Genomic DNA, 13,280 nt, shown 5'->3' with positions numbered 1-13,280 from the left:
CCAAGGAAAGTTGCTGATCGATGTTAGAGTATAAGAACTCCTTAAGGCAGTGAATGTACCAGCAGAAATGAAAGAAATGCACTGGTTGTTCTGGTCTGGATGTGTGTGATCACAACATGGTCCACAGGTTTGCAGGATCCCACTCTGTCAGGCCTAACCACCACTCAGGTGAATGAGGAAAGAAAGCCACACTTGCAAGGTCTGCTCTGTACGATCAGCTCCAATTCACTGATGCAAAGAATTAGTTCATCCTCAGGCTAGTGTGTGTTCCACATCCCCGTATATTCTCAAACTTCGTACTTCAAAAAAAAGGAAAACCAAAAGAACCTGAGAGATAGTACAGTGGGTAAGCTATTTGCCTTGCATTGGCCAGCCTGAGTTTGATCCCTGACATCCCATAAGATCCCCTGAGCGCCATCAGGAGTGATTCCTGAGTGCAGAGCCAGGAATAAACCATGAGACCGCCAGGTATGATGACTAAACGAAACTACTTAATTAATTAAATAAAATTTAAAAACAACCAAAAATAGGGACTAAAACAACAGCATAAAGGGGAGGGTATTTGCTTTACATGTGACCGACCCGGATTCAATCCCAGATATCCCATATGGTCCCCTGAGCCAGTCAGGAGTGATTTCTGAGCATAGAGCCTGGAGTAACCCCTGAGCACTGCTGGGTGTGACCCAAAAATAAAAAAAAAATTTTTTTTTAAAAAGAGTTAAAATAATTAAGAATTTATATGGAAAACACAGAAATGCTGAAGAAAGTAAAACACCTATTCTTTTGTGATTGTTACTGTTTCTGTTTATTTTTGAGCCACAGCCTGCAGTGCTCAGGATTTACTCCTGTTCTTGCTCAAGGATCACTCCTGGAGGACTCAGAGGATGCTAAGGGGTACTGGGGTGGAACCCCAATTAGCCATGAGCCAGGCAAGCATGCAACCTGCTGTACTATTTCTCTGGCCCAAATATCTATTCCCTATCAGCACGCCATTTTAATTCTGCCTTTCTTTCTAGTTAAATCTTTCACTGCTGTCTTAGCACTGGAAGGAAGTCATGTAGAATAAGAGACCTCCAATAGCTCTTTGTACCTCGAATGACGTAATTGTCCAGAGCATCCTCCATTCTCTTCAGTGCTTCCGTTCTGTTGGAGCCATACGTGATTAGCTGGAGGCAAACCAACAAGCAACAAAAACAAGTTACACACAGGTCAACCTTCCCTTAAGATACACAAGTCATCCTAACAAAAATGACAGTCACTCCAAATGAACTTTCTAAAAAGTTCACAATGGCATGAGTCGTTTTTCATGTGAAAGCCGTTCAAATAAAGCTTTTCCTTCATGAACAGTAGAATCAACTTATTTCAGATTTTTCTCCTACTCTTCACTAACACAGGAAAGAACAATTGGAGACCAAAAACGAAAATGGAATTTGAAAAACAAATAAATAAACAAGCATCAAGCCAGAGAGGTGGAACAGCATAGCATGTAGGGCATTTGTCTTAAAAGTAGCCAATCTGGCCCTTCAACAGACGAATGAAACTGTGGTACATATACACAATGAAATATTATGCAGCTGTCAGGAGAGATGAAGTCATGAAATTTTCCTATACATGGATGTACATGGACTCTATTATGCTGAATGAAATAAGTCAGAGAGAGAGAGAAAAAAAGGCAGAATGGTCTCATTCATCTATGGGTTTTAAGAAAAATGAAAGACATTCTTGCAATAATAATTTTCAGACACAAAAGAGAAAAGAGCTGGAAGTTCCAGCTCACCTCAGGAAGCTCACCACAAAGAGTGATGAGTTTAGTTAGAGAAATAACTACATTGTGAACTGTCCTAATAATGAGAACGTATGACGGTTATAGAAAGCCTGTCTAGAGTACAGGCGGGGGTTGAGTGGGGAGGAGGGAGATTTGGGACACTGGTGATGGGAATGTTGCATTGGTGATGGGTGGTGTTCTTTACATGACTGAAACCCAAACACAATCATGTATATAATCAAGTATTTAAATAAAATATATTTTAAAAAAAGTAGCCAATCTGGGTTCAAACATAGCACCTGTGTAGAATGGTCCTATATATACATACATACATACACACATATATATATATATACATACATACACACACACACACACACACACACATATATATATATTGGGAGGCGCTCATATCAGGCTGTATTCAGGACTTACTGCTGGCTCTGCATTCAAGAATTACTCCTGGCAGTGCTCAGTAGACCATTCAGAATCCAAGGCAAATGCCCTATCACTCTGGCCCCTGTTTTGTTGTTGGTGATGGTGGTGGTGGGGTTTTTGTTTGTTTTGTTTTGTTTTTTTTTGTTTTTGGGGCATACCCAGTGATACTCAAGGGTTACTCTTGCACTTAGAAATCGCTCCTGGCTTGGGGGACCTTATGGGGGTGCCAGGGGATCGAACTCAGTTCGTCCTAGGTCAGCCGTGTGCAAGGCAAATGCCCTACTGCTGTGCCACTGCTCTGGCCCCTGTCTTTGTATTTTTAAAGCATTTATCTAAAAAAAAAAAAAAAAAAAAAAGACCTAAATTGTATTTTAATAATCTCCATGTAAAAGCTTAGATGCTCAGGGGTTACTCCTGGCTACACGCTCAGAAATTGCCCCTGGCTTGGGGGGACCATATGGGACACCGGGGGATCGAACCGTGGTCCTTTCCTTGGCTAGCGCTTGCAAGGCAGACACCTTACCTCTAGTGCCACCTCGCCGACCCCGTAAAAGCTTATTTTAAAAAAGTAATGATTTGGGCCCGAGGAGATAGCACAGCGGCGTTTGCCTTGCAAGCAGCCAATCCAGGACCAAAGGTGGTTGGTTCAAATCCAGGTGTCCCATATGGACCCTGTGCCTGCCAGGAGCTATTTCTGAGCAGACAGTGAGGAGAAACGCCTGAGCACCGCCGGGTGTGGCCCAAAAACCAAAAAAAAAAAAAAAAAAGTAATGATTTGTTTCCTACCAAAAAAATAGTATACTTGGGTATTTCAGGAAAGAGGGTTTAGAAGAAAACCCCTTCAATATACTTCTAATGCTTCTGAGAAAATAGAATTTTCTCAATGAAACCCATCGTTTTGACTTTACATTGGATGAGATATTCCACTTCTAAAGATTCCAAAACAAAAGTAAAGCATGACAGTTGTGTCCTTATTCTGGAAAGTCAAGTTTCTAAAAGGCAGATGACCAAAGGACACCTTCTCCTCTTTCCTAAAACTGTCAGGTCCACTCACAAAAGGAGTGATGCATGAAAATGGAAGTGGAGGAGTGAGAAGCCCCCCTCTAGAGCCTGTCGCTCCAGCTCCTTGTCACCCAGGTTCCCTGTGAGACTGACTTCAGGAATGAACCCAACTTCTGTCCTGTCACAAGGAGCTGAGAGGAGCCAGAGGTCTGAGGAGTCTGACTCTTTAATACTTCCAGCCCACTGGAGAGTTTGCAGTTGCTGCTGCAAAACCAATAATAATTCCAAAATGCTCTCTCACAAAAAAGAAAAAAACAGTTTTCCCCTTCCCACCGGTACAATTATACTTGTTTCACTGTGACACGGGATTCTGAGAAAGACTCCAATTTTCAGCCCTTAAAAAATGCTTATTGAATTGAACGCATTCCTGGTCTTTCCCAGTTGAAAGCAATCTCCAAGAAGCAGAACTAACTTTTGAAATCATTGGGTCATAATAAATGCTAATGTCACTTCCTGGTTGGATGCCACTGTCGACCCGGACCTGGAAGACAGAGAAGAGAAAGACAAAAATAATATATAATAATAATAATAATAATAATAATAATAATAATAATAATAATAATAATAAATGAGACACACTTTGTAGCAGGGAAATATTTTCTTAACAAGTTCCATTTTCAGGGCTGAAGCGATAGTATAGTGGTAAAGCGTTTGCCTTGCATGTTGCTGAGCAGGGACAAACCTGGGTTTGATTCCCGGCATCCCATATGATCCGATGAGCGTGTAAGGAGCAATTTCTGAGTGCAGAGTCAGAAGTTACCCCTGAGCGCTGCCAAGTGTGGCCCAAAAAGAAAAAAAGAGTTTCATTTCCGTACTCAAGAGGTCACCTCTAGCTCAAATAATACTTCTGCTTCCCCACCCACCCCCAAAAAAAGAAAGAGACCAAATTATCCTAAAAGCACTGGGTAGATTCAACACTAATATTCTCTCTCTCAAATATATATGTTTTTGTTTCTTGGGCCACATCTGGCAGCACTCAAGTGTTACTCCTGGCTCTGTACTCAGAAATCGATCCTAGCAGGCTCAGGGGAACATATGAGATACCAAGGGATCTAACCTGGATCCATCTAGGTTGGTCACATGCAAGGCAAACACCCTACCACTGTGCTATCACTCCAGCCCTAAATATATATTATTATTTTTTAATTCTTCTCCCCCACTCTCAGAAGGAGCTGAGAATCCAACAACAAAAAAGTAGAAAGGAAAATCAAGCAGCCACTCCACTGGCCCAGGCCCTGAAGAATCTCTCGCACACACTCCCTAAGTTGGGACATCAGTGCAGGCTGCAGACAAGCCATGTAGCAGCAGCAGCCAGGACCAGTGGGTGACTCATCCCCAGCTTTCCTGCCTGTAAAACTCCCCCCCCCCCTTTTTTTTTGCATTTCACCCTCTCAACTGTAAAGCCCCACCACCACCACCACCACACACACCCCTTTACAAGGAATCCCAGGAGATTTGACTGTTTACACAGCTTTTCTCAAGGCCCCAGCTCCAATTAAGAGTTCTGATTCTGTGATTTTCATGGAGGGGAAAGAGGGAGCAACAAAAAAAAGGGGGGGGGAGGCAAATAACACGAGTTCAAAATATTCTTTTGAAGAGCCTGATTGCTGTTACGCAGGCAGCGAGTGAAGTGAGTTTGTCACTGATTCTTGTTTTCATCTTCCAGTCTGGGAGTGGGGGCGAAGGCGTATGGAGGTGAGCCCGGGAGGATTTTTCCAAATGAGCAACTGCTGGAGGATGGAGGAGATGGTTGTTCAATTTTATTCCATTCTCATGCCTGAGTTTGGGCATCTGAACTGGTTACAAGCTTCTCAAAAGACTGGAGATGATTTAGCACTGTCCTCGAGGTCGTGAGGCTTTCGTGGGGAATTCCATGGAAGCTGCTAGAAGTGCAGGGATTTGGGTGGTCAACATGGAAAAAAGGGGAAAAGCAGGGGAGGGAACGGCTGAGCCCCCCACCCATTACCTGTGGGAAGAAGCCTCATCTGTCTGCAGCAGGGCAGAAAAAGGTCAACCCAGCGGCTGTTCGGCCTCTAATATTTTAATTTAGGCAATTCTCAAGGGACAGCATGTAGGATCTCTTGGTCTAGGGTAGCCACATGGGGTTTGGTGATGGCTTTATTATACCAGTGCCATCGAAAGGATGGAGCTTGGTTGCATTTTTTCTCTCTTAAAAAAAAGTCACTGTTATTCTCTCTAAGGTATAAGAACGGCCAGAGCAGGTTCGTTCCTGCATTTGCAAGCATGAACAAAAATAATAGCAATCCATGTTTACATCCACAAAGAGGAACATCTGAATTTTTTAAATGCAAGTCATTCCATGGGATTCAAAAAATATACTTAGCTTTCTATTCACTGAAAACAGACTTCAGGGTCACAAACTAAAAGTCTGTGAAATCCCATATTTATGAAAACTAAAAAAGAAGGAAGAGTGGAGGCCTTGCATCCAGAAGGATGGTGGTTCAAATCCCCGGCATCCCAAATGGGCCCCCATGTCTGCCAGGGGCAATTTCTGAGCATAAGAGCAAGGAAGGAGTGACCCCTGAGCACTGCCGGATGTGACCAAAAAAAAAAAGGAAGAAGTGGCTGTGAAAACTATAAAACCATGATCTAATTTCTTGCCACCTTACCTGAGGCCTCAAAAAGAGCATAGGGCAACCAAGTCATATGATAAAACTTATGTCTTTCAATTTGCATCTTCTTAGCAAAAAGTTAGAGCTAACTTCAGAGTCAGCATTGTTTAAAATTTGCAACTAGAGATGTGTTTTTAAAATTGAGACTGGTATAAGTTGCAAAACTTTTTACGTTAAGCCTACCTTAAACTACTTGCTCTATAAATTACTAAGAATATCACGTAGAAATGTGATCCTAACATCCAATAGACCAGTAAAATGACAGAGACAATAGAGAACACTGACCGCATTTTACAGTGATTCATTGCTTCAAAATTTAGTTACCTTGAAAAACATCATCCTGAAAATTAAGTGGCCAAGGTCCCAGACTGAATTATCTGATTGAATTCACTAACAAGCTCACAAGCCATGTTATTTTAATATTAATATAAAGGGCTAAGTCGGGATGTTTTCTATCTATTATAAATAAAGTCAACAAATGCCTACTGAAACAAATGAGCATTTCCGATTTAAAATCATAACACAGCATGAACTCTCAGACTTTGAATTTTCTGTTTATGTAACTTTCCCAAATAGTAGTAGGTTTTTTTAATGTCTAATCATAGATTTAAAAAAAAAATACCAAGACAGAAAATAAAAGCCAAAACAAGTCTCTATTCCTCCAAGTAAACAAAGGGTATACATGAAAAACAAACAAACAAACAACAACAACAAAAAAAAACCAGCAAGAAACCAGTTTTGCTTTTGCATGTAAAGCTTTGTGAATAAAATCCAATGAAACTGTTACCCTATAACCAAATTTCTAGCAAAGAGGGAGCTGGAGGGGCCAGAGCAATGGCACAAGCAGTAGGGCATTTGCCGTGCATGCGGCTGACCTAGGACAGACCTCGGTTCGATCCCCCGGCATCCGTTACCCTGTGTGGCCCAAAAACGAGAGAGAGAGAGAGAGAGAGAGAGAGAGAGAGAGAGAGAGAGAGAGAGAGAGAGAGAGAGAGAGAGAGAGAGAGAACTCGCATGCACAAAACATGGTTCTCTGCAATGAACAGAAAACCATTCATCTGGGCTACAGAACTAAATTCTAGGCTTTGAGAAGCATGTGGAAAGAAACCAGCCATGGAGTCTTCCAACATTGGCTTATCTCTTACGGGTTGCAGGACCAACAGAGTTTTTGGAATTAGGGGGCGAATGGGGATGGACGGGCCCAGCACAGGGGTCCTTCTGGTGGGACAGCGAGTGTCTAGCCATGGCTCAGAAGCCCCCCAAGCCTTTCTCCCCACCGTTGGGTAGGTGGGCCTGAAGAAACGGGCAGATCCTTCTCCATTCACCTCTCCCCCAGTCCAACTCCCAGCCCGCCACTGTCTCTACCTGACAAGTGACAGCCAATCTGATGAAATGCTTCCAGGGAGGGGACTCGGGGGGCCTCCGTGACAGGCCAAAAGTGATCACCATGGAGATACATAATTACAGCTGTCAACGCGTCCGCTGTCCTGCTGACATCCGTTTGATTTCCCCCCCGCAATAATGATCGACAAAGCTTGGCGTGCGTCTCCCCACCACCCCCCCACACCCAATCACTTGATATAGTCTGTGGTCCATTTAGCTGACATGCGACAACTCACACAAGCAAATAACAGCGGTGAGTGGAACATTTAAGGCATTTTAATTGTTTTCTCTTTCTCGGGCTGGCTCGCCACCGCAAATGTTATTACATAAAACTCCTGCTGTAGCATTAATTGAAGGAAGATTCGGTGGGCCCAGGACCGTGGGAGGTAGAGTCTGTCCATTATCACTTGCACTTTCAACAGGTCTCACGTCTGAAAATTGCAAATTGCAAAAACTTGCGAGGGCAAAATGTTTTCCTTCCCGCTAGTAGCGGACAACGTGGTGGAAACTTCTACCAACTCCGAGGAAGCGTGAGGTATTCTTATTTAAGACTTTCCCTGCTTGATTTAAAAAAAAAATGCTTAACTATTTTCCTCAGCTTCTTGTTTTCTCATCTGCTATTTAGCGTCACGTAATGCCTGAAAAGTCTTTACAATTTTTTTTTCCTCCTCTCCTTCCAGGCTTTGAACACAGCATGGCGCCTCTCAGCCCAGGGAAAGGGTCAAGTCCCCTTTGGAAAAGCACATGAGTAAAACCCACTTCCAAAGTGAAAGAAATCCAGTCAATCCAGTAACGTCTTCCGATTCAGAATTCCTCCTGTATTCCTTCACCAGCACCGGGCTGGGGCTGGCACAAAATAATGATCTTCACAGATGAGGTGGCCTGTCATTCCCCTGCCAGCATATATAATGTCACATGAAGGGGCACTTAGTTCCTGGGTTGAGAAAAAGGTCTCATCCTTGTTCTTAGGATCAAGTCAACTATGAAATATAGAATAATTGCAGGTAGGGTGCAGGAAAGTGGACAAGAGATCACTTTCCTTAAATGGATATAAACAATAGGAACTTCATACAATCCTGGTCGTGAGTGAATAGGCAGGCCATGGTTTGCTTTCTCTTTATCCACTACAATTCACCAGCTGAGTTTGTGTCTGGCATTCTTGATGTCGCACTGGACGGGGAAGCTGCATCCGATGGAATAAAATGATTAAACTGCCACACAGAAAGCCACTTAGGATTTCAAGAAATTTTTGGTTTTTTTGTTTTTTGTTTTTGGGTCACACCCGGCGGTGCTCAGGGGTGACTCCTGGCTGTCTGCTCAGAAATAGCTCCTGGCAGGCACGGGGGACCATATGGGACACCGGGATTCAAACCAATCACCTTTGGTCCTGGATCGGCTACTTGCAAGGCAAGTGCCACTGTGCTATCTCTCCGGGCCCCAAGAAATTTTTTTTAATCATCATTTTCAAAAGGACTGGGGGTATGGGAACTATTCCTTATTCAGAAGTCAGGTGTGCCTGGTCTTCCCTGCCAGGTGATTTCTGACTTTTTTTTTTTTTTTCTGATTTCTCACTTTATCTTACACATTATAAAGCATGAAACTTTTTTTTAAGGTGAGGTTCTGCAAGAATTTCACATGTCCTTTCATTTCATTAACATTCACTTCATAAAAATACTTGAAAAGCATGGCCAACATTGAGACGTTTTCGTTGTGTTTTATTTTGGTTTTGGTTTTAAGGCCACACCTGACAGTGCTAAAGGTTTACTCCTGGCTCTGTGCTCAGAAATCACTCCTAGTAGGCTAAGGGAACCATATGGCAGGTTGGAAATTGAACTCGGTCCATCCCAGGTTGGCCGCATGCAAGGCAAATGCCCTCCCACTGTTTTATCACTCCAGTTTCCAGAGTGAGATGTTATTTTAAAGTCCTATCCCATCTTACAGCTTAATGACTTACACCAGGTAGATGGACTGGCTCTTGGTACTGGGACAGTCTCCCAATGGACGGTAAGCCGAAAGACTTGTAGGGATCCTGAAAGGGCAAAGGAAAGGAAGTTGAGTCTCTGAAAATTGAATCAGCAAGAGCAAGATCAACGGTTCGACAGTGAAGACCGAGACACTTGTGAAACGCTATTGCCAACACTCATTATTTACAAACTGCAAATCAGAACATTGTTGTCCTTCTAGCTCTCTTGGCACCTGGGAAGTGTACCTAAAATTTAAACAGAACTGAAACAGAATTTAGGCTGACCTTGATTGGATGCTAGGGAAACAGGTAAAATTCCAACTTTTTAAATAAAGCTTCTTACAATGACTGCCTTAGGCAAAAAATATCAAGTCACCTAAGCGCTACACCAAGACATATTCAAGTTTAGAACAACTAATTTGGTGCAGTACATATATTTGTTTTTCTTACTCTTAAAATAGTGTCCACATGGTGGAAGGGAAGAATTTTGGTTCCTCACATAGTGACATAAAAGGAACGCTGCATGTACTACTGGAAAAGTGTTCTACGAGTGAAGATTAGAGATTACTAGAATAAATATTATGACCTGTGTCCAGCTTCATAACCGTAATGGAGTACAAACTACCAACTGAAGTCTAGCAGAGAGCAGGAATCAGGAGTCAACATGTCTTCCTTAAGGTACAGTGTTTTAAAACACACATTGTACTTGTTTGCTTTTTTTTTAATCTCAATGAATCAGCTTCAATGTCTAAAGAAAAAAAAAAAAATAAAGGCTCCCTCTGTTTTTGTGCCCATCATTTTGGGAGGGAAAAAAAGGGCATTTTTCAGATGCCAATGCTTACCTGATGTCTACAAGTATCAAATACAAGTCTTCAGATGAAAAGCTGACTAAAATCTTTTTTTTTTTAATTTAAAGGCAATAAATCACATAGTTGACATAACCGATCATAACACATTTGTTTCAAGATAAGGGAAAGCAAAGCCATTGAAAAAATAAAGAGGGCCGGAGAGATAGCATGGAGGTAGAGCATTTGCCTTGCATGCAGAAGGACGGTGGTTCGAATCCCGGTATCCCATATGGTCCCCCGTGCCTGCCAGGAGCTATTTCTGAGCAGACAGCCAGGAGTAACCCCTGAGCATCGCCGGGTGTGGCCCAAAAACCAAAAATATAAAAAAATAAATAAAAAGAAAAAAAAAGAAAAAAAAGAAAAAGAAAATAGACAAATTAAAAAATAAAATGGTAGAGAAGAAAGAAAGAAGAAAAAGTTCAGCAGCTAGTATATTTGTGAAAAGTATTGTCTCTGTAATAAAGCCATTAATAAATAGCAGAATAAAATTTATTATTTAAATTATAAATGGCTTTATCCAAAAGCTCTGCCATTTAAATTTCTCAAAGGTTGCTTTGATAGAGCCAGAAGGGATCAATTATTAGGGGAAAAAAAGCACTGGGAAAAAGATTAAATGTGTAATGTGTTAATTCGTTGGGGGCTTTTTCAAAACAACAACAACAAATCATGGAAGCAAATGCTTCGGTTGATTGCAATGTGGTTTGAAAACCAGCAAACCAGCACACAAGCGCACCAAACCCCAAACCCCCAGCCACTCAAGCCCAAGAACTGCCAGCCAAGGTGTGACTGCCCCTCGGAAGTCCTGGAGGGAAATTAATTACACCCCAATCTTTTCCAAGGAGTCTGAGTTCGACCACCTTGATCCAACCCACTTTCTGATTCAATTCAGGACGACAGATTCCAATCCTTGAGGCTGGATCCCGGCCGTGCTCTGGATCTTGGGGTTAGCGGGAAGTTGGGGAGGGGGGGCGCCCAAGTTGGACCTGAGCCATGGCTCTCCCTCCAGCCCCCCCCCCCCTTCGTGGTACCTCAGCATAAACCCGACACTCCACCGCCCAGCCATTGATGGGAATATCAGCTTGTCTGTGCCGGAGAGGGTAGCCCTTGGCAACCCGGATCATTTCCTGGACCAAGTCCAGGCCTGTGATGCATTCTGTGACGGGATGCTCCACCTGCAAGGCCAGAAGCTGGTGTTAGTGAGGACACTGGTGAGTGAAACAGAGAGACAGAGGCCAGAGCTCTGGCCAAACATCCCCACTACTTCCCCCTGCTTGATTTTATTTCATTTTGCCCTGGGTGAGGACAGGCCACACGGGAATGGCTCAGAACCTGACACCGAGTCCTCGCTGCAAAGCTGCTGCCTTCAGGATTCGCCTGTTCGGCCAACACTTGGCATGGCAGCTGGGCAGCAGCGCTGGGCCTGGCAGAGACCGGGGCTGGCCCCCACCTCGGCCCTTTGCATGCTTTGGCTAACCTGTCCTGACAAGCAGCCAGATTAGCGTAGGCTTCCATCAGCGCAGAGGAGCAGAAAGCGGCAGATGGGGCCGCCAGGTTGCTCCCCCTGACAGGCTGAGGTGCGGGGTGCTGAGTCGACACAATAGCCACCCGAAGCCAGGGTAACGCACCCTGCGCTCTCAGCAAATTGCCGCTAACTGCTGCGGACAGTGGGGTGTATGTGTGTGTTGTGTGTGTGTGATTGTGGTGTGTGTGTGTGTTTGTGTCTGTGTGTTTGTTTGTGTGTGTCTGGGGGGGGGGGGTGCCTAGGCCTTCCACACCGGCACCTGGTGTGCACAGGTACAATAACACACACTCCTGACACATCCATCCCTCTCCCCACCCCAGCAATGGTTCCCATGTCTTAACCCAAACAGAGCTCAAAAGAAATCAGACAAGCCTGCGAACCAATCTTCCTCCCTCTGGAAGCCTGAGAAGTTTAAACCAAAAAGAAAAAGGAAAAAAAAAGACAAATATTAAATCGGACTCTGGCCACATCTGTTGCTCTGACAGCGAGTTGCTGTTTTATTATTTTTTTCCATCCCCCTCAAGAAAATGAAACCTGTTCTTGGCAATCCTCACAATAGTCTATCGTGACAAGTTATTGCTCTGGCCCAGAAAAGGTCAGTGAACAAAAGAACCCCCTTCCCATCTTCTGTGGCTCTAATTGAAGGACAGGACTTGATCATTATAATAATCCTGAAGCTTATCATGAGCAGACAATGCCATGGTCTTAGGAAAAAAAAAAAAGCTTTGTAAAAATAAACAGATGGCACCCATAATTAGCTCTGTGTGTGTTATGAGTTTGTTTACAGTTTCAACAGCATTTTAAGACATTTTGACATAGTTTTAATGACAAATCATGACTAAAATAAGCATCCACCCTTTGTCAAATAAAGGCGACGCTAAATAAAGAGCTCCTGAGATGGGTGCAGAGATTTCTTTCTGAGAGCGAACCATGGTTTTGCCAGATCCGAGGCGCCGTGTAAGAGAGGAAGGCAGGTAAACCCCCTCGGAGGCTACAAGAAACAAATGGCCCCATTTGGTCGGCTCAGAGTTGAACCCACTTTGTGCTACAGACTGTACAGGCACACTATTCACACTTCCTGAGCAGGTGAGAAACAGGCAAAAACTAAGTGAATAATCATCTATGTCTCGTGCCCAGAAAAGCAGAGACAAATAAACACTGAATGAATGAATTAATTGCCTCTAGAAAAGTCCTCACAGAAGTTAGAGAGATACGAGGCATATTTGCATTGGCACAGTGATGTTTGACCTTCCTGTCTTCCTCATGGAAAAACCTGGATGGAACTAGGTGGTAAAGATAAATGGCTATAAACTATGTATGCTGTTTTTTAGAAAATCTGTTAGTATGAAAAATCAAAGGATACCAATTCATTATACAGCTCTGTATTTTAGCTCAGGAAATCTCTGTAATTGTGTAAGGGAAAAGGTACCTTAGAGCCATACTATATGGAATGGAAGATGTGTCCACCTTAACCCACCCAAAGAGTGTGAGGACATAAATACAATTATTTCCCATTATTTTCCATTCTGTATTACATGAGCTACAACCATCTCAAAGACAATTTCATTAGATAACTAGTTGCTGAAGGCAAAACCAGTCCTTATAAAATTTTCTTTTTAAATCCCCACTTAAGAATAACTTCACTCGGGGCTGGGCGGTGGCGATA

At 43.2% G+C, this 13,280-nt stretch overlaps 1 protein-coding gene across 1 annotated transcript in view; it reads right to left on the bottom strand.

Moving 5' to 3' along the window:
- The window catches only part of PCCA (propionyl-CoA carboxylase subunit alpha), a 263,459-nt gene that overhangs the window by 136,456 nt on the left and 113,723 nt on the right, over positions 1 to 13,280 (bottom strand). Inside the window, exons 13-16 of the mRNA XM_049778616.1 lie at positions 11,121 to 11,264; positions 9,236 to 9,310; positions 3,678 to 3,746; positions 1,091 to 1,166 (exon numbers count right to left, since the gene is read on the bottom strand). Coding sequence (XP_049634573.1) covers positions 1,091 to 1,166; positions 3,678 to 3,746; positions 9,236 to 9,310; positions 11,121 to 11,264 — 364 coding nt within the window. The remainder of the gene's footprint in view (positions 1 to 1,090; positions 1,167 to 3,677; positions 3,747 to 9,235; positions 9,311 to 11,120; positions 11,265 to 13,280) is intronic.

Source organism: Suncus etruscus, chromosome 8, assembly GCF_024139225.1.
Source record: "Suncus etruscus isolate mSunEtr1 chromosome 8, mSunEtr1.pri.cur, whole genome shotgun sequence".
NCBI lineage: Eukaryota > Metazoa > Chordata > Mammalia > Eulipotyphla > Soricidae > Suncus > Suncus etruscus.
Note: the sequence above shows the minus strand (reverse complement) of the source record. Positions and strands in the feature narration are given on the sequence as shown.